The sequence below is a fragment of the Erpetoichthys calabaricus genome, chromosome 17, assembly GCF_900747795.2.
Source record: "Erpetoichthys calabaricus chromosome 17, fErpCal1.3, whole genome shotgun sequence".
In the NCBI taxonomy this organism is placed as follows: Eukaryota; Metazoa; Chordata; class Cladistia; order Polypteriformes; family Polypteridae; genus Erpetoichthys; species Erpetoichthys calabaricus.
Genome location: NC_041410.2, coordinates 66,388,730 through 66,410,909, shown reverse-complemented (window position 1 = coordinate 66,410,909; position 22,180 = coordinate 66,388,730). Strand labels below are relative to the sequence as shown.

Below are 22,180 nucleotides of genomic sequence, written 5' to 3'. Positions count from 1 at the left end.
ATTTAAACAAGAAGCACAAACACATGAATTCACATGTTCATTTTTTCCATACCTGCATACTGCAATATGTATATATGTTGTGATGTAAGATTTTGCATATAACTTGATAAATATTTTGTATGTCTTTATTTGTAATTTAGGCAAAGCAATGTAATTTAGTGTTACATTAGTAAGAAGCATTCATGTTTACCCCCATCAGGAATGGGTCTCTTTCAATTTTACTACAGAGTTGGGGGAAAATGTGCCTTAAACCAGTTTGGCGAGTATTTCCCTGCTAACGTCTTTCAACCCCTGTAAGAAGGCCAGTCTACGTAACAAATGGTCTTTTGGAGGGTGAGGAGCTGTCAGGTTTTAAGATGTATTCCCCCATTGGTCTGAAGTATGGCTGTTTGGAATTGGCTTGTATCAGAGGCCTTTAAGTACCATGATGTCCTATTGGCTCTAGGGGTTGGACAGAGAATCTATAAATCTGCTTGCTCAACCACATTCTCTCTCTCTTACTAACCTCTGATGATGAAGAAGAAGCATCTCTCTTACTAACATCTGATAATGAAGACAACACAGTGAAGAGCACAGCTCGGCAGCCATATTGAACAGGCTTGCGGCCTGTTCTGAAGAAAGCTAAGCACCAATGATGCCTTAACTAGAGACATTTTAAATAACTAACAAGTCTGTGTGCCGCCTGAACTACACATCATCATTTAATCAGGTTGAATGGTTGCCACTATTCAAATGTACTTTGCATTTTGTTATTATTTATGAATATTACCAATAATACATTGTTTAAATTGTAACTTAACTCTTGCTTGTCTTTTACTATACCTATTTGCCTGAGGTTATAGATATAGAAGGGAAGGTGGGGAGAAGTTATACACAATAATACCTTATAAACAGTAGTAAGTCTGTGGGATTAGGCATTCTGACAGAGGCTACATCTTAATAATACAAAGGGGAAAGTAGAGCAATATATTACTCTACCAAGACAAAACAATATATTTTAAAGATAATAATTTAAAAATTTTAAAAATATTTATCTACAAAGGACAGGCATAACAAATACAACTTGCTCTCTTACCGTATTTCTGCTCCCAATGTCCCCAAGGTATACTACTACATTCATATCTGGAGCCCACGTTTCAAACTCTCTCTGCCAGGAAGTCAAGGTAGAGAGTGGTACTACCAATAGGAAGGGGCCATACAACTGGTGCTGATGGAACAGGTACGATAAAAATGAAATGGTCTGAATGGTTTTACCAAGGCCCATTTCATCAGCCAAGATCACGCTATTACACCTGAAAAGCAAAACAAAGTTAAAACACCACCATAACATTTTACACAAGTGTCTTTGTCTATTCTTTCATGATGGCCATATTAGCCTTGATATAGTGCTCCACTATTAATTCGATTGGTTTTTATGATAATGGGGTGATCTAAAATGGTTATTTTAAGGTACATGCATGTACACACACACACAATAATGTGAAAAAAAATCTCACCTTCTTCCAATTCTCTGGTTTTATATATATGCTTTTATTTACTATTTACTATTTAAAAAAACAATCACTCTGAAAGTGAAAAAATCAAGAAAGCAACTTATAGACAAACTGGAAAAAACAACAAAAACAGAATTCAAGCACTACATAAATAACATTTATTATTATCATTACTATTAATTCCCACCTGCACCAGGAATGGGCAAGCCAGTTAAGCCCATCTAATTGGTAATCACGAAGCTCTAGGTTTTCTCCTCCAATATATGATGGTTGCTTTTTCAGCGTGACAAACCGAGGCCTCTGTTTTAGCACCTGTCAATAAAACGGATGTTTTCACAGTTCTATAATATTCACAGAAATTCTATTAAAACATCCCATTTCATTTTATTCTTTTGTGTGTTTTTTTCTGGTAAAACTGGTATTACTTATGACTAATATTAACAAATGATTTTTAATTAATTATTTTCATAGCAAGCACAATCATGAGATGCTTTAGTCTACTACTACTAATTTGCAACATACAGCAATATTACTATCTAAACATTTTTTGAAACTTGCTTTTAATCTTATATTCAATATTTATTTGATACACTACCATAGAAGAAAGTACCATCTCAAGGGACTTTATAGACTGAACAATATTAAAAGTCAGTATCCAAAAAAAAAAAAAAACACATGACATGCAGTAAAGAGGAGCTTTGTAGTTTACCCAGCAAGAGTCAGAATGATCTATACAAATCCACAACAACTATTGTACAAAATTATAAAACTGGGGATATTGCAATAGTAATAGATTACAGAGTTTCAACAACCTGGAGTCTGTTTCTACAGCGTAAATTGTTTAAATTCAGAGGTGATTACAACCAGTTCACATGATGTCATACCCACACTCACAGTCAATCATAACAGGCAAAATTTAGAGTTGCACATTAAATGAACATGTACATCTTCATTAAATCCCGTGTAGCCAAAGAAAGGCAATGCACACTTTAGAAGAATGTGTAAACTTAATGTACATAGAAAGAGATGAGAATGGTGAAACCCAACTGAATTTATTTAGAATAACAATAAATTACAAGGAAGAAAAGTTACATCAAAGACAATATAAATAGTTCAAAACCAAGTACTATTCTCTAACAGCAAAAACAAGATATAACACAATCAGTAAATAAAAGTGTGACCTTCAACATCAAAATGCTAGCAATAAAAGAACTACATGGACTGGCACAGTAAAAGAATTCCACAGTACAAGTTTCCCAAGATAATGCAAGTTTTATAAGGTAAGCAGAAGTTATTTGAATGTAGAGCTTCACTAGTGAGTAGAAGTCTGCTACCACCTTAATGTCAGCTAGCAATCAGTGTGACCATCCTGTCAGCACATTCTCATTTATGTAACAAGGCTGTGTGTAAACCATGATATTTTGGTATTACTGTACAATGACTATGTCATTTTTATATGGAGTTTTCTAAAGACACAACACACACTCCTGATATATTTACATTATCCCAATATTTACATTTGATAAATAACACATTTATACATATTTATAAATTATTTTTAATATGAATAATTATACTTAACTACTTTAACTAATGTTACTTCTGTATCTTGATAAATCCATTATATATTGAAATATACAAAATACAGTGGAACCTCGGTTCACGAATGTCTTGGTACACGTACAAATCGGTTTACAACCAAAAAGTTCGACAAACTTTTGCCTCGATTCACGACCACACACTCGGTATACGAACAACCCAGTTTCGCTTTCGGTTTGTACATGTTCAGTCTCTCCCTGTGCATTTCCTGTGCAGCGAGCAAGAGAGAGCGCGACACACACACACACAGAGGCAGCGCGAGAGAGAGCACACACACGGGCAGCGAGACACACACACACACACAGACAGCTCGAGAGAGAGACGCTCACACACACAGGCAGCGCGAGAGAGAAAGAGTCGTGCACACACAGGCAGCGCGAGAAAGAGGGGGCTGGACGCATAAGGTAGGAAGGCAGTTAAAGAATGCACTGGGCTTGATTTTGTTTTCACTTCTGTTTACAGCGATCGGTTGGTAGCATGCATTGTTGCAATGTTACTTTTCTTGGTGGTTTATTAAATTACGGATTTTTTCAAAAGTTCATTTTTTTCCCTGTGCTTAAAACTCATTAAAAAAAAAAGTGTTTTTAGCCAGCGGCTGGTAGCGCTATAGCGCGAACTATTGCAGTGTTAGTTTTCTCTGTTGTTCAAGGTTTTCTCAGTGTTATTCAATATTTTTACATTTAGTTTACAATTATGCTGTGCATTCTATGGTTAGATTAACTATATTTGTGCTTAAAAACTTAAAAATATATATATATTTACATACAGTTCATATGGCCTGGAACGGATTAATTGTATTTACATACAATCCTAGGAGGGAAATTGCTTCGGTTCATGACCAAATTGGTTTATGACCAGTGTTTTGGAACGAATTTAGGTCGTGAACCGAGGTTCCACTGTACTTGTATATGCTCTTGTATGCATATACGGGAGTGTGCTCCTTGTTAAACTGTATAGAAAGTTGAAACTTTTTGACTGTGTCCTAAAAAGTGCTTGAGTACAAGAAATCTAAAAGAATCTATTACATTTAATTAGCAACCTTTGTTTTAATCCAAAACTACACCGATCATTCAGTAGCATCATGCTCTCAGTATTTCTTAAAAATAACTTTTAACTTTTGAAAACTTACTTTACAGTCTTTAGAAGGGATTGTTTTACAGTTATTCCTATTGCTGAATTTTTCAATGCAGAGTGAAAACTTTTTCTGAATCAGTATTCCATCTTCCCAACTGCATTCAGCATACGGAAGCCCCATCCATTTGCAGAGGTACTCTGGTTCATTAGAAGAGGAGGTTTTGTGTGCTGAGGAAAACATTATAAGAGTCTCACTTAAATACATAAATACTGCTGGACACTCCCTTCAGCTTTCACACCATCAGCCAAGCAGCAAAACGTTTTACTATTCTGCAAGCCTCAGGTACATTTATCAGTTTTAAAAATAACAGTTATTGCCAAGAACTATAAACTAAGTGTTATCATCCAACTTCAATCATAACTTCAGAAAGTGATAGTATAACATTTAAGGGCAAGTTTATATAAATTCACAGAGATCTGTTTTATCATTCATAAAAAAGTGTATTTTTATTTCAATACATAAATTTACCTTATGCCATGTTCTTTTTTTTCCAAAACAATCCTCATTACTAAGAAAAATGTTAATTAATACAAAATTAATTAGGAGTAACTACAATAATAATAAAAATAATTTTTATTTATAGAACCTTTTCTTACATCTGAATTCAGCTCAAACTGCTTTACAGAGACTGCAAAACACAGTAAGAATAAAAACAAAATAAGAACAAAACAGAATTACAAAAAAAATAAGAACACAACCAAACATTAAGAAATCCTATTAAGATAAAAAAAAACAGGTAAAAGTAAAGATAAAAATACATGAATATAATGCAGTGAAAACTAACTAAAAGCCAGGGTAGAAAAGCATGTTTTCAGTTGCTTTTTAAGAATACCAAGAGAAGAGGCCTGATGAATATCTAAAGACCAGTTGTTCCAAATGTTTGGTGCATAAAAACACAACACACATATATTTCTTCTATTTTATTTTAGGAATGTGTAGCAAGCAAGCACATGATGATCCCAAGGACCTGTTTGGAGCATATTCAGTCAGACATTCTTAAGTATATGAAGGTGTTTGTCCATTTAAAGTTTTAAATACCAATAAAAGTATTTTAAAATTAATTCTAAATGAAACACATAACCAATGTAGTCTTGCTAAAAGAGGGATAATATGCTCAGGTCTTCTAGTGCAAGAAGTACCTTGCTGCTGCATATTGAACAAGTTGTAATCTTTTTGTTGTCTTTTTCGACAGTCACGTGAGAAGTGCATTACAATAGTGTAGGCTTGAGTCAGCTTTTTAGCACCTCCCAAGTTCAGGAATGGTCTTACACAGGCTATGTTTCTGGGGTTGAAGAAGGAAGTCTTCACAGCACTGTCAATGTGTGGGTTTAAATGTGAGCTCAGAGTCAAGAATAACACCTAGATTTTTAACCTCCTTTTTAGTCTGTAGTGCCAGATTGCTCAGACTGTTTATAACTTTTTACCTTTGTATTTCTTTGCCAATAAGCAGAATTTCACTTTTTTCATTCAATTTCTATCAAAATTCTATTCATCCAACTCTTGATATTCGATAGACAATGCGCCAGTTTATTTATAGGACTGGAATCCTCTGGCACTACAGATATGTATAACTGAATATCATCAGTATAGATATGGAAGCTGACTCCATGCTCTGCAATAATTTTACCCAATGGCAGCATATGCAGGGAGAACAGGATATACAGTGATCCCTCGCTATATCACGCTTTGACTTTCGCGGCTTCACTCTATCGCGGATTTTATATGTAAGCATATCTAAATATACAGTGGGTATGGAAAGTATTCAGACCCCCTTCAATTTTTCACTCTTTGTCATATTGCAGCCATTTGCTAAAATCATTTCAATTAATTTTTTTCCTCATTAATGTACACACAGCACCCCATATTGACAGACAAAAAAAAGAATTTTTGAAATTGTTGCAGATTTATTAAAAAAGAAAAACTGAACTATCACATGGTCCTAAGTATTCAGACCCTTTGCTCAGTATTTAGTAGAAGCACCCTTTTGAGCTAATACAGCCATGAGTCTTCTTGGGAAAGATGCAACAAGTTTTTCACACCTGGATTTGGGGATCCTCTGCCATTCCTCCTTGCAGATCCTCTCCAGTTCTGTCAGGTTGGATGGTAAACGTTGGTGGACAGCCATTTTTAGGTCTCCCCAGAGATGCTCAATTGGGTTTAAGTCAGGGCTCTGGCTGGGCCATTCAAGAACAGTCACAGAGTTGTTGTGAAGCCACTCCTTCGTTATTTCAGCTGTGTGCTTAGGGTCATTGTCTTGTTGGAAGGTAAACCTTCGGCCCAGTCTGAGGTCCTTAGCACTCTGGAGAAGGTTTTTGTCCAGGATATCCCTGTACTTGGCCGCATTCATCTTTCCCTCGATTGCAACCAGTCGTCCTGTCCCTGCAGCTGAAAAACACCCCCACAGCATGATGCTGCCACCGCCATGCTTCACTGTGGGGACTGTATTGGACAAGTGATGAGCAGTGCCTGGTTGTCTCCACACATACCGCTTAGAATTAAGGCCAAAAAGTTCTATCTTGGTCTCATCAGACCAGAGAATCTTATTTCTCACCATCTCAGAGTCCTTCAGGTGTCTTTTAGCAAACTCCATGCAGGCTGTCATGTGTCTTGCACTGAGGACAGGCTTCCGACAGGCCACTCTGCCATAAAGCCCTGACTGGTGGAGGGCTGCAGTGATGGTTGACTTTCTACAACTTTCTCCCATCTCCTGACTGCATCTCTGGAGCTCAGCCAAAGTGATCTTTGGGTTCTTCTTTACCTCTCTCACCAAGGCTCTTCTCCCCCGGTAGCTCAGCTTGGCCGGATGGCCAGCTCTAGGAAGGGTTCTGGTCGTCCCAAACGTCTTCCATTTAAGGATTATGGAGGCCACTGTGCTCTTGGGAACCTTAAGTGCAGCAGAAATTTTTTTGTAACCTTGGCCAGATCTGTGCCTTGCCACAATTCTGTCTCTTCAGGCAGTTCCTTTGACCTCATGATTCTCATTTGCTATGACATGCATTGTGAGCTGTAAGGTCTTATATAGACAGGTGTGTGGCTTTCCTAATCAAGTCCAATCAGTATACAGTAATCCCTCCTCCATCGCGGGGGTTGCGTTCCAGAGCCACCCGCGAAATAGGAAAATCCGCGAAGTAGAAACCATATGTTTATATGGTTATTTTTAGAATGTCATGCTTGGGTCACAGATTTGCGCAGAAACACAGGAGGTTGTAGAGAGACAGGAACGTTATTCAAACACTGCAAACAAACATTTGTCTCTTTTTCAAAAGTTTAAACTGTGCTCCATGACAAGACAGAGATGACAGTTCTGTCTCACAATTAAAAGAATGCAAACATATCTTCCTTTTCAAAGGAGTGCAAAGCAAGCAGTCAAAAAAAAAATCAATACGGCTTTTTGGCTTTTAAGTATGCGAAGCACCGCCGGTACAAAGCTGTTGAAGGCGGCAGCTCACACCCCCTCTGTCAGGAGCAGGAAGACAGAGAGAGAGAGATAGCGAGAGACAGATAAAAAAAATCAATACGTGTCCTTCAGGAAGCAGCTGCACACAGCCCCCCTGCTCACACCCCCCTACGTCAGCGCAAGAGAGAGAGAGAGAGAGAGAGGGAGAGAGAAAGTAAGCTGGATAGCTTCTCAGCCATCTGCCAATAGTGTCGTTTGTATGAAATCAACTGGCCAAACCAACTGAGGAAGCATTTACCAGAAATTAAAAGACCTATTGTCCGCAGAAACCCGCGAAGCAGCGAAAAATCCGCGATATATATTTAAATATGCTTACATATAAAATCCGCGATGGAGTGAAGCCGCGAAAGGCGAAGCGCGATATAGCGAGGGATCACTGTAATCAAACACAGCTGGACTCAAATGAAGGTGATCTCAAGGATGATCAGAAGAAATGGAAAGCACCTGAGTTAAATATATGAGTGTCACAGCAAAGGGTCTGAATACTTAAGACCATGTGATATTTCAGTTTTTCTTTTTTAATAAATCTGCAACAATTTCAAAAATTCTTTTTTTTTGTCTGTCAATATGGGGTGCTGTGTGTACATTAATGAGGAAAAAAATTAATTTAAATGATTTTAGCAAATGGCTGCAATATAACAAAGAGTGAAAAATTGAAGGGGGTCTGAATACTTTCCGTACCCACTGTATATCACGGATTTTTCGCTAGTTCGCAGATTTCTGCGGACAATGGGTCTTTTAATTTATGGTACATGCTTCCTCAGTTGGTTTGCCCAGTTGATTTCATACAAGGGACGCTATTGGCAGATGGCTGAGAAGCTACCCAATCACAGCACGTATTATGTATTAAATAAAACTCCTCAATGATATATGATATGCTTCTCCCTCGATGATTCACATACTTAAAAGCCCGAATAGCACCTATTGATATTTGATTGTTTGCTTTTCTCTCTCTCTCTGACATTCTCTGCTCCTGACGGAGAGTGTGTGAGCAGAGGGGCTGTTCGCACACTGGCCTAGAGGCTACGGACGCTCCTCTAAAAAATGCTGAAGGACTACTGTAAAAACATAAAATGATGTAATTGAACAAAATGTATGTGTGTACAGAAAATAGGACAGAATGATGAAACTTGTTTGTATTTTGCGTACGTGACAAAAAGCATGTATACTTTCTGGAAGTTTTCTTTTGATGATGTGTGTGACAAGAAAATATACCTTTAGGGTAATGACTTTACAAAATTGGAAAAATACAATGAGTCAGGACGCTATTTTTATTTCTTACGTGGTCAACGATCAGGAGATTAGAAAGGTATAAAAGAGCAAGGACATCTGCGCTCGAGGCAGATGAAGCGTGGTGTCCTAGGACTGTGTTTCTCTGTCATTTTACCCTTGTCTGGTATGTATCAATAAAAAGGTTTTGACTAATTTTAATTTTCTTCTCTGTCTTCAGTCACAAAAGTGTCCACAGTTTTTGGCGCTCGGACGTGGGGCAGGAGACGGCTGGTCGACTCCTCCAGCGAGACCATTTCAGTGATCCGTCTTACCAGCGGACTGCCGTCAACTTGAGCGCTCCGGCAGCAGAGCATGCAGCTCCGGCAAAAGTTAGGACTGCCCTGTCCTGAAACAGTTCTTGCGTGAGGAGTCCCTGGTCTCCTCTTTGCTACATCCACAGTGACTGAACGGATTTCCAGACAGAGCTTGCACACTTCCAGGCTGGGGTAAGCACCGGGGGATTTCCGAACATTTTTTTATTTTCTAAATAACGGGAGGGCGAGTTTCCTGTTGACCGTCTAGTCATACTCATATCTCAACGGGTTGCTTAAGGTGATGGGAGACTTGACCCAAGCAGTTTGACGCATACGAAAGGTCTGATGAAAGGATACTGGCCTCACCCATATCCTAGACTCGGCTGGACGTATTGATGTAGTATTCTGCTGAACCGAATCGGACACGAAGTCACCTGAGCTGGAATCCGGGGATGTGAGCGGACAGGCTAACGGGACGAGTAACGGGGTGGTATGGAAATATAAACCAAAAAGAGCACAGATTGCAGGATTGCTGTTAGGAACGGAATGATATGTAGCGCTATGGAAGATATGTAGCGCTATGGAAAAATAAATAAATCTACATACGGAATAAGCAACAATACCGTGTTCTCCTGGGAACTGGGAAAGGACCGATAGTTAGGTGTCTCCCCTTGGGAAAAAGAAGGGAACAGTAAGGGAATAGTGAGTGGCACACTTAATACCTCGCTGATTCATACGGACAAGGGATTAGGCGAATCAGTATATGTAGCGCTATGGAAGATATGTAGCGCTATGGAAAAATAGTTGGAAAATTAAATACACAACCCGGGAGAGCAAGGGGAACTTATAACAGTAAGCCTGTTAATCGCCGCACAGGGGGACCGAAATCATTAATGCTGGAAGAATTATTTTCGGAGGATCAACAGACGCCCCGTAAAAATGGGTCTCCTAGAAAATTAATAGAAAAGAAGACAGGTTTAGATTTCAAGAAGGCATGTAAGAAATGGAATAGACAGAGTGGTGGGCGTTGGCCGATAGAGGGGACAGGAGATGTAAGTGAAATACAGGAAACTAGGAAGATCCTGTGTAGGAATAAGCAGGGTTGTTATAATAGTGGACCGTATCAAATGGATATGTTCGATAGATGGGAATTAGTAATAAAAGACAGAAATTTAGAAGCAGTACAGAAACAGAATGAATTGTTGCGGGCAAATGAGGGAAAGGCTAAAAAGGAGAAAGAGGAATTACTAATTACATTACAGAAAGTTCAGATAGGCACTGAACCACAGGCAGATGGGAGGAAAAGGAAGAATAATTCAAATAAATTTATCCTATTATTTTTTCCCCTCCTCAGTACCAACCTCAGGCACCTCCATTATCCCCTCCTCAATCCCCCATTCCGACTGCCCCCCCCTGCACTACAACTAGCAGAAGTTTCCCCTGATGATTCCCCAGGCACAGATCACTATGACCCCTCTACCCATCGTGATGACCCACCCTGTACTAGACAAACCCCCGTCTCCAAATGCACTCGAAGTCACAAACCAGCTCCAACTTTTTTCTCTTCTGATCCTTCACCTTCACTTACTTGCCCTTTAATAGAAGTTCCCAATCCCCATTATAACCCTGCCCATCCAGCCGGACCCCAAAATCCCACAACAGTTATGATAAATCGGAACTGGGACATCCAAGAACTAAAAGATGTCGTGAATGCACTTCCAGATCCAAAGGAAGTAGGAGGACTAAAATTTGTTGAACAACTTGATCAGTTAGATAGCATGTATAAGCCTAATGCTGCTGAATGGACCCAGGTACTTCGTCGAAAGCTTGGGACCACATGGGCCACTGTTAGCAGGGGTGTCCGCAATGACGTTCCATGGGTATGGAACCCAGCTTTAACTCGAGGACAGGGGATAGGTGGAGAAGGCGAATTTAACCCACAATGGGAGGCGTTGAGACAAAATATTGCAGAAAAATATAAAAAAGGAACGGACTGGTCCCTTATTTCTGCTGCAAAACAAAAGAGAGACGAAACGGTTGATGAATGGGCACATAGGATTCAAGACCTTATGGCTAATCACTCGGGCTTGGGAAATGCTGATGACCGCACCCGAGCTGCAGTTCCACCTTTTGTTTCCGGTTTGCGCCTTGATATACAAAACAAGGTCCGCACTTCCTGTATTGAGTGGGAAAGTGCCACGTTTGATGAAGTCAAACGACATGCTGAACATGCCGAAAAACAAACTAAGCAGAAGGAATCGGACTCTCATGCCAAATTATTGGCAGCACAGATGAACTATTATACCAGGAATGCTCCTGACCAAGGTCGAGGATATGGCTTTAGAGGAAGGGGACGAGGACGAGGACGAGGTGGTTTTAGAGCTCCTCCTGTTGACCACAATAAGAATCCTTTTATTCCCTCTCCCTTAAATTCCAATGCTAATTCCTTCTCTTGCTACGCCTGTGGTGAAACTGGACATTTTCGTCGGGAGTGCCCTCACAGACAGCAACAGCCCCCACCTCCCCTTATTCCACCTGTTTTTACTGACACCCCTGACCAACCATACTGGCCATAGGAAAACGCTGGGACCTCCAGCCATTTTTTTTTTCAACTACCTTTGCTCACCCATAATTCAGAGACTGATCCTTTACTGACATTGTTCGTTGATGGCACTGAGACTGTTTTCTTAATCGACACTGGTGCCACTCGATCTACCCTCTCGCTGGCAAAGGTCCCTGCCTCGAACGAAACTGTTACTGTGCTTACTGCTTCTGGACAACCTCACCTTCTTCAAGTATCAAAACCTCTTCAAGTCCAGTCACGTCCTGGCGGACATACCTTACTGCATCGTTTTCTTTTCTGTTCAACCCCCAAGTTGTTGTGTCAAATTACCCCTTACCCCAAACCCTCTTTTGCAGCTTGGACTTTAGATATTTCCCCACACACCATTCTCCTCAAAGCCCTACATTTTTTTTCCCCTTGTCTTTTTCCCAATTTACAGGCCCCTGACATTTTACACTGTACTGCCCAATACTTCCCTATAGAAGTAGACACCCCCTGGCTAGAATCTTTGCCCCGAAACCCACAAAGGCAGCTGCTTCTGTTCATCTTACATGCTCACAGCACATATTTTATCTTGGCGGCACAGTGCCTCATATTCCCTTAGCTAAATCACGCACTGTTAAATGGGGGGAAATAGGACCATGGGTAGAAAAATGCCTTGAAAGAACAGACTGGTTACAAGTTACTCCAGGTATTTTTGATACTCCTGACCGTTTAAGGATAGCCCATTGTGAGCCTCTGGTGATCCACCCGAGATCCTCCTTCCGCCCGCACCGTGCCCAATATCCTCTGTCTCCCGAAGCAGAGGCTGGCATCTCCGCCGTACATCCCGATCTCGTCAAACGCGGTACCGCCGTTGGACATGGACCGTCATGCCTCAGGGATACACTGAAGCCCCTTGTGTTTATGGATAAGCTCTTGCCCAAAATTTAGAAGGCTTTTGGCCGGAAATAGGACATTGATACAGTATGTAGATGGAAATGATATGTAGCGCTACGGAAGAAAATTGTACAATAGATACTCAGAAATTGTTGCTGTTTCTGGGGGAAAATGGCCATAAAGTTTCTAAGGTTAAGCTGCAGCTAATCAAAACAACTGTAAAATATCTAGGTCATGACATTACGTATGGAACAAGAGCTCTCTCTAGCGATCGCATTACAGCCACTACAAACAGTGGGTTCTAAATTTTACTGAAAGAGCACAGCCGTTGCAACAATTGGCTAATACTCCTGGCATCCTCCTTTCTGGCCAGGTCCTATGGAATGAACAGGCTGAGAAGGCTCTCTGTAACCTCAAAACTGCTCTTCTATCTGCACCCGCGCTAGGTTTGCCTGATCATTCTCGTCCATTCACTTTGTTCGTGGACGAAAAGCAGGGATTTATGAATGCAGTACTGACGCAACAACATGGAGATAAACAAAGACCGGTGGCTTATTTTTTCTAAAAAAACTGGATCCAGTGGCCGCAGCACTTCCTCCGTGTCTTCGTGCTGTGGCTGCAACAACAGAAGCTGTATTAGCAAGCACGGATGTAGTTCTCATGAGCCCCCTAACAGTTAAAGTGCCTCACGCTGTACATTCTATCCTAGTACAAGCCAAAACTTCACATCTCAACTAGTTACGCAGTGGTCCAAGGGGACCGCCTGCTGGAAGCAAATCGAATTTCATCAAGCTTAAGTGCACAAGCAGCTGAACTCGTAGCACTCACTCGAGCATGTCAGCTGTCCGAAGGGAAGATCGTAACAATTTATACAGATTCCAGGTATGCTTTTGGAGTCTGCCATGATCATGGAGCACTATGGAAACTAAGGGGATTTAAGACCAGTACTGGCAAACCCATCCAACATCAGAAATTGATCGAATCCCTTTTAGAAGCTATAACCAAACCATCGAAGCTAGCGATTGTTAAATGTCAAGCTCACACAGGAAAACAGGATCCATATAATAACACACCAACAGAGAAATGACCAGGACCCTGATAATCAAATTATTTCTTTACAGAGTGCAGCCACGGATATCGAAAGGAGAAAATGGTCCAAAGAAGGGTCCCTCTCTGATGGAGTCTGGACTCATAAACACACTAACAAACCTTTTCTCCCAAAAGCCTCTTTCCCAGGAATGGCAAAAATCGCCCATGGCCTCGATCACGCAGGAAGAGATGCCATGGTTCGAGATGTTGAAAAACATTGGGAAGCTGTAGGTTTCTCTACATATGCAGAGCAATTTTGCAGATGCTGTGCAATATGTCAAAAGTTTAATGTGGGAAAAGGTACCCAGGTAAGTCCCGCCGTTACCCCTAATCCAATGGGTCCGTTTGAACACCTCCAAATGGATTTCATTGAACTAACCCCGTCTAAAGGGTACCGATATTGTCTTGTGATTGTCGATGTGTTCTCCCGATGGGTAGAGGCTTTCCTTTCAAAACACAACGATGCCAAAACAGTAGCTAAAGCACTAATTAAAGAGATTATTCCAAGATGGGGTATCCCTCAAAAGTTACAGATAATGGCACTCATTTTGTGAACTCCATTATAAATGAATTAACCACCTGGCTATTGTAAATACCATCCCCAAAGCAGAGGCATCGTAGAACGATGCAATGGCACTTTAAAAGCTAAACTCGCAAAAATTTGTGAACAAACTAATTTATCATGGCCGGATGCACTACCCTTAGCTTTAATGGGACTAAGGGGACGGACACACCGACAACTGGGACTATCGCCGTTTGAGATTCTGACCGGACGTCCCATGCCCGTTGGCATGGTTGTAGGAAATGTGAATTTGCATACTGTGGACAATGATCTTCTCTCTAGTCTTGCAGGTTTACGAACCTCGTTGAAGGAAATCCACCAGCAGGTTAATCAAGCCTGGAGGACCAGCCCCCTTTCCAAGGATTTACCAATTCCCTTGGGCACCTGGATCCTGGTTCGAGATACTCGGAGGAAACACTGGCATCAGCCTAGGTGAAGAGGACCATTCCAAATTCTTCTGTCCACACCACACGCCGTGAAAGTTGAAGGACTGCCTGCCTGGATTCACGCCTCACATTGCAAGAGATGGCACCCTTGATTGCTGTGCTACTATGCTTTTCTTTTCCCTTGTCTACTGCCCTGGTCACCTTGACTTTCCCGTTAGGAATTACCACATCAGTGCAGTTTGATTTCTGCTCTATTATCAACTGTGGGACTGGTCGACAAGCCCAGTGGACCGGGTCTGACAAATACGTGTGTATGAGGGGAAGTAACTGCGACAACTGGCAATGGGTTTTTGCTAACACTGGAACTGAGGACTGGGGTTATCAACCTTTTGAGGCCCAAAAATACGGTTTGAAAAATCGGTTTTCTATCATAAAAGGACATGCCTCTCATGAATGTGCTGACAACCATTGTAACCCCTTGATCATTACTTTGAAGAACCCCTCTTTACATGACTCAGGAATATATGTATTAGGGGCATATGTATCTGGAACAGACCCTTTAGGGAGATTTCTAATTAAGATTGACAATCCTGTTACTAACACCCCTCATTCTCTTGCACACACACCCATCTCCCCAACTTTTGGTTCAGACTTTTCTCCTGTTAAGATTATGAATATTTCCACCCTTTCATCCACTTTTTCAGTAGAAACTGGTTATGGGGATCAGAATAGATGGTTGCAGTGGGTTCTCTATTCAGCTAAGCAAGTTAATCGTTCTCATTGTTATGCGTGCGCTGCAGCCTGTCCCCATTTAGCTACAGTCCCTTTCCCATTATCTAACATTTCTGACCCCGTGGGGTTGCCCTGCCTTCTGTACTTATTCACTACTTCCAAGAAACCCCTCTCTGGTTCAAAGTGTTCTAATCTATCTATTCTTTTTCCCCCCACCCGTCACATGGCTAGCCCTATGTTTCAAACTCACGAAGGAAATTATACATGTTTCAAATCTAATGGAACGACATGGGTAGGAGAATTACCATTTTCTTTCTGTTCTCAAACTTTTCAGGTCAACTTTTCTCTGAACACCGTTCTGTCTTCCTTTCTTCTCTCCCAAACCACTCCTAGATCAGATATTTGGTGGATGTGCTGTAGGTCCAAATTATTTGCCACCCTTCCCCCTAATTGGTCTGGTACCTGTGCTCCAATCCAATTAGTTATGCCTTTTAGACTTCTATCCTTACCTCCCTCTCACTCCCCATATTATTCCACACCTCCTTTTTATTTCCGACATACCCGCTCCCTTTTCCATATGCCTACTAATATCTCCTTGCATGGCCCTGGAGTATACATAGATGCTATTGGAGTCCCTAGGGGTGTCCCAGACAGATTTAAAGCTAGGGATCAAGTTGCTGCCGGTTTTGAATCTATCATACCCCAAATTACTATTAATAAGAATGTAGACTGGATTAATTACCTTTATTATAACCAACAACGTTTCCTTAACTTCACCAAAGACGCTATTGAAGGCATACATGAACAGCTTGACCGTACTTCTCTGATGACTTGGCAAAATCGTCTAGCCTTGGACATGTTACTTGCGGAAAAGGGAGGTGTCTGTGCTATGTTTGGTGATGCTTGTTGTACATATATTCCAAATAATACCGCGCCAGATGGATCAATAACTCGTGCATTGGCAGGCCTCACTGCTCTCTCTAAAGAACTTTCCACTAATTCTGGCATTACAAATCCCTGGGATCAGTGGTTTGCATCCTCCTTCGGATCCTGGGGACAATGGATAAGATCTGTTTTCATTTCTTTGGTTGTGACATTTTGCCTCCTCCTCCTGGTTGGTTGTTGTATTATCCCTTTGTTTCGCTATATAATATCTAAGTACTTTACCGCCTCTATGGAAAGGGCATATATGCTACATGAGGAGCACATGTCTCGTATAGCTTCTTCCATTTTCTCCTCCCCATCCCCTTTCTCCCCCCCTTCCCCTTCATCAACCATTTCAAGATAGAATTATATTGCCCACATCATTTTGTTCAAAAAGGGAGGAGTGTAAAAACATAAAATGATGTAATTGAACAAAATGTATGTGTGTACAGAAAATAGGACAGAATGATGAAACTTGTTTGTATTTTGCGTACGTGACAAAAAGCATGTATACTTTCTGGAAGTTTTCTTTTGATGATGTGTGTGACAAGAAAATATACCTTTAGGGTAATGACTTTACAAAATTGGAAAAATACAATGAGTCAGGACGCTATTTTTATTTCTTACGTGGTCAACGATCAGGAGATTAGAAAGGTATAAAAGAGCAAGGACATCTGCGCTCGAGGCAGATGAAGCGCGGTGTCCTAGGACTGTGTTTCTCTGTCATTTTACCCTTGTCTGGTATGTATCAATAAAAAGGTTTTGACTAATTTTAATTTTCTTCTCTGTCTTCAGTCACAAAAGTGTCCACACTACCTTCACATTGCTCCCTTCCTTACGGCTGCTTTGTCGGGCGGTGCTTCGCATACTTAAAAGCCAAACAGCACCTACTGATTTTTGATTGTTTGCTTTTCTCTCTCTGTCTCTCTCTCTGACATTATCTGCTCCTGACGCGCACTCCTTTGAAGAGGAAGATATGTTTGCATTCTTTTAATTGTGAGACGGAACTGTCATCTCTGTATTGTCATGGAGCACAGATTAAACTTTTGAAAAAGAGACAAATGTTTGTTTGCAGTGTTTAAAAGTCCCTGTCTCTACAAGGGGGTTATTTCATGTCCAGAGGGCTCTAATAATGTTAAAAAACACATTTAGAAGGTCGTAAACAGGTTTTCTATGCTCTGTGAAAATATTCGATTTATAAATAAAATATCCTACTTCGCGGAAATTCATTTATCGCGGTAGAGTCTGGAACTGATTAACCGCGATAAACGATGGTCGACTGTAATGAATATCATATATTTTTGATACATGGTCCCATAATCTAATAAAATACTGCCTTCCATTTAAAAATGTCCTAAACCAATTTAAAACAGTCCCAGATAAACCAATCCATTTCTTATGATGATTTAAAAGTATATTATGATCAGCTGTATCAAATGCAATATTTAAATTAAGGAGTACAATAGAAACATTATTCATATCCATAGAGATTCTTAGATTATTCACAACTTTCACTAAATCTGCTTAACACTAGAATTACCAGAGCCTACGAAAAAACTCGTAAATCCGTCCCACCTTAAATCGCGTCTTAAATCCGTTTGCACCTCTCCGCCAGAGTCCTTTGTCATCTAAATGTGCTGATAAAGCTACTAGCAGCCAGCTATTCCATCCCCCCCACCGACTTAGAATGAACTTCTCTCCTAGCTCAAGCCTTGCCTTGATTTGATTACCTGGGATTGAAGTGGAGTTTTACAGTGGAAATAATTCTAGCGTTATTTGGAATACACGCATTTCATGTGTGTTCCATTTCTATAGTTGGCTGTGCAAACACATTTTTAAAACAGAAACTTTTTCATATTCTAATAGTAAATGACAAAATGTAGGCATAAACTATATAACGTATGAAGCCTGAAGTCCATATATCAAAGAAACACTTTCACAAAAGGTACAAATAAAAGAACACGTGCGCCTTCATTCAAAAAAAAAAAAAAAAAAAAAAAAAAAAAAGCCGCGTTAGCATGCCACATTGACACTCTTACTACAACCGCCGCAGTGGTGTAATGGTATCAGCGCCTGACTGGGAATCAGAGGGTGGCGAGTTCGATTCCGCACGGCTCCACTTCGAGAAATTAACTGCTCTTATTCTTACAATTTTAGAATAACAATATAAATTTGATTTCAGTCTGTAACAGGCGGTGTAACTTATGATACTGGTAAAGGTTAGCTTTTTTTTTTTAATTCACTTTTCATTCTCGCAGTCACATTCAGAATCAATCCATACAACCCCATCTGACACAGCTGGTTTCACATAAATAAAAGTGTACTTTTATTCAAGACTATAACCGAAGAATAAAGAAAGCAAGTTACAGTTGGTGGTTGATACGACAGCTTGCGTGGTGCAATGTTAAGAACTGCTGATTTCCGATCCGTGCTATATAAAATCATCACATTCAAATATTAACAGTTCCCACACACCCAAGGTCCGCCATTCCTACATTTACAACATGTGTACTTGTTGCAGTGTACACACCTCTCTGTGCTATGGTTCCTATTACAGTGAATGAGCACCTGACACTGTACTTTCTTCCCTGGGGGAAGCTGAGGTCTTAGAACGGAAGTTTGTTGACACTGTATCATCTTTTCTTTTTCCATCGCCTTTTCCTGTAAGAAGCGACGACGAAGTTCCTCTGCAAGGTGAGCCATGAACACTCTTCTTTCCTCAGCGGACCCCGTGCATGCCTTATACAGTACGTGTGCGTTCATCGCTGCTAGGTCAAGGATGTTGTACAACACAGCAACCGGCCACCTGCGTGTTCCTGTGCGCACTGAACAAGCACGCGCCTTCTGGTCCATGATGTCAACGCCACGCTGGGGAAAAAAGAAAGACAAATATATGTGACATTTTGAAGAAATCATTTTATCACCAGAAGAGCACCAGAATACTTCGTCACACTAATATTTTTTTCATTAGCATACCTTCATGTGGTTGTAGTCTGTGACCGTGTTTGTTTTGTTTTTTTTTTATCTTGCCCAATCTCCACATCATGGTGCATTGTGCTGAGAATGCAGACAGACTTCATCTTTTTGGGCACATATACTGTCAGCATGGCACTGGGAGATCTAAACACCAGCGTGGAGAATTGTTCGTGTACTGAACTGACTTTAGCTGCAGGTGGAAGTTCCCGTCGCACTTTATTCATGGTGCCAAGCAGAGTTGTATTGCGGTGCAGCAGTCTATTAGCCAGCGAAAGTGACGTGAAGAAGTTGTCTGTTGTTACGGTTCTGCCTTTGTCCAGAAATGGCTCCATAAGCTTTATGACCACAGACTCGGAAAGTCTTTCTCCCGTGGGACGACTGGGATCTTTTCCTAAATAAGGAGTGGCATTGCACATGTACTTTGTCTCCAAATCTGCCGCAATCCAAAAAGGCAGAACCGTAACAACAGACAACTTCTTCACGTCACTTTCGCTGGCTAATAGACTGCTGCACCGCAATACAACTCTGCTTGGCACCATGAATAAAGTGCGACGGGAACTTCCACCTGCAGCTAAAGTCAGTTCAGTACACGAACAATTCTCCACGCTGGTGTTTAGATCTCCCAGTGCCATGCTGACAGTGTATGTGCCCAAAAAGATGAAGTCTGTCTGCATTCTCAGCACAATGCACCATGATGTGGAGATTGGGCAAGATAAAAAAAAACAAAACAAACACGGTCACAGACTACAACCACATGAAGGTATGCTAATGAAAAAAATATTAGTGTGACAAAGTATTCTGGTGCTCTTCTGGTGATAAAATGATTTCTTCAAAATGTCACATATATTTGTCTTTCTTTTTTCCCCAGCGTGGCGTTGACATCATGGACCAGAAGGCACATGCTTGTTCAGTGCGCACAGGAACACGCAGGTGGCCGGTTGCTGTGTTGTACAACATCCTTGACCTAGCAGCGATGAACGCACACGTACTGTATAAGGCATGCACGGGGTCCGCTGAGGAAAGAAGAGTGTTCATGGCTCACCTTGCAGAGGAACTTCGTCGTCGCTTCTTACAGGAAAAGGCGATGGAAAAAGAAAAGATGATACAGCGTCAACAAACTTCCGTTCTAAGACCTCAGCTTCCCCCAGGGAAGAAAGTACAGTGTCAGGTGCTCATTCACTGTAATAGGAACCATAGCACAGAGAGGTGTGTACACTGCAACAAGTACACATGTTGTAAATGTAGGAATGGCGGACCTCGGGTGTGTGGGAACTGTTAATATTTGAATGTGATGATTTTATATAGCACGGATCGGAAATCAGCAGTTCTTAACATTGCACCACGCAAGCTGTCGTATCAACCACCAACTGTAACTTGCTTTCTTTATTCTTCGGTTATAGTCTTGAATAAAAGTACACTTTTATTTATGTGAAACCAGCTGTGTCAGATGGGGTTGTATGGATTGATTCTGAATGTGACTGCGAGAATGAAAAGTGAATTAAAAAAAAAAAGCTAACCTTTACCAGTATCATAAGTTACACCGCCTGTTACAGACTGAAATCAAATTTATATTGTTATTCTAAAATTGTAAGAATAAGAGCAGTTAATTTCTCGAAGTGGAGCCGTGCGGAATCGAACTCGCCACCCTCTGATTCCCAGTCAGGCGCTGATACCATTACACCACTGCGGCGGTTGTAGTAAGAGTGTCAATGTGGCATGCTAACGCGGCTTTTTTTTTTTTTTGAATGAAGGCGCACGTGTTCTTTTATTTGTACCTTTTGTGAAAGTGTTTCTTTGATATATGGACTTCAGGCTTCATACGTTATATAGTTTATGCCTACATTTTGTCATTTACTATTAGAATATGAAAAAGTTTCTGTTTTAAAAATGTGTTTGCACAGCCAACTATAGAAATGGAACACACATGAAATGCGTGTATTCCAAATAACGCTAGAATTATTTCCACTGTAAAACTCCACTTCAATCCCAGGTAATCAAATCAAGGCAAGGCTTGAGCTAGGAGAGAAGTTCATTCTAAGTCGGTGGGGGGATGGAATAGCTGGCTGCTAGTAGCTTTATCAGCACATTTAGATGACAAAGGACTCTGGCGGAGAGGTGCAAACGGATTTAAGACGCGATTTAAGGTGGGACGGATTTACGAGTTTTTTCGTAGGCTCTGGTAATTCTAGTATTAAGTGCTATTCTCCTGTTTAAAACTAGACTGGAACTTCTAATAAATACTGTTTCCAGAGAGAAAGTCATTGATCTGTTTAAAAACCACTTGCTTAAAAATTTTACTTATGAAAGGCAATTTGGAAATAGGTCTATAGTTACTGAGTGTAGAACTGTCTAATTTATGTTTCTTAAGTTGAGGCTTGACAAATGCTGTTTTAAGTGTTTTCTGGAAAAGTGCCTAATGTGTAGTTTGTGATATCCAGTACTATTAAACTTATACAGTCAATAATTTCTTTATTAACTGTATAAAAAAAGAAAAATGTATGAATGGAATCAATGTCTCATATAGAATTACTTAAAACAATTAAATATTTTATGGAGCTTAGTTTCATTAATTTTACAGAATGAGTTCATTATGTGTTGTGGGTCAAAAGGTGAAGGATACAGTATTGTGCCTACTGTCTGGGTTATACTTGATTGAGTATCAGTAATTTAAGTATTAAATAATTACGCGAATTTTACACATATGGAGGGAATGCAATGATTGGTCAATGAGACAAAGGGGGAAAGTTTAAAAGCAATTATACACTGATCATGTAAAAGTATAGAATGATGCACTTCAAATCAGTTTAAATATTTCTGATTCTGCTCAAAATATCTATGGATTTTTTTTTTTTATTTTTG

The 22,180-nt window shown here is 40.4% G+C and overlaps 1 protein-coding gene across 4 annotated transcripts in view; it reads right to left on the bottom strand.

The window, feature by feature from the left end:
- Window positions 1-22,180, bottom strand: part of chd2 (chromodomain helicase DNA binding protein 2) — a 261,689-nt gene that overhangs the window by 122,609 nt on the left and 116,900 nt on the right. For all 4 annotated transcript variants that reach the window (XR_007933712.1, XM_051920212.1, XM_028822994.2 and 1 more), the window contains 3 exons: window positions 4,222-4,394; window positions 1,681-1,805; window positions 1,076-1,292 (listed from right to left, as the gene is read on the bottom strand). Coding sequence is in view for 3 of the 4 variants with exons in the window: in XM_051920212.1 (XP_051776172.1) it covers window positions 1,076-1,292; window positions 1,681-1,805; window positions 4,222-4,394 (515 nt within the window). In the remaining variant the exon portion in view is untranslated. The remainder of the gene's footprint in view (window positions 1-1,075; window positions 1,293-1,680; window positions 1,806-4,221; window positions 4,395-22,180) is intronic.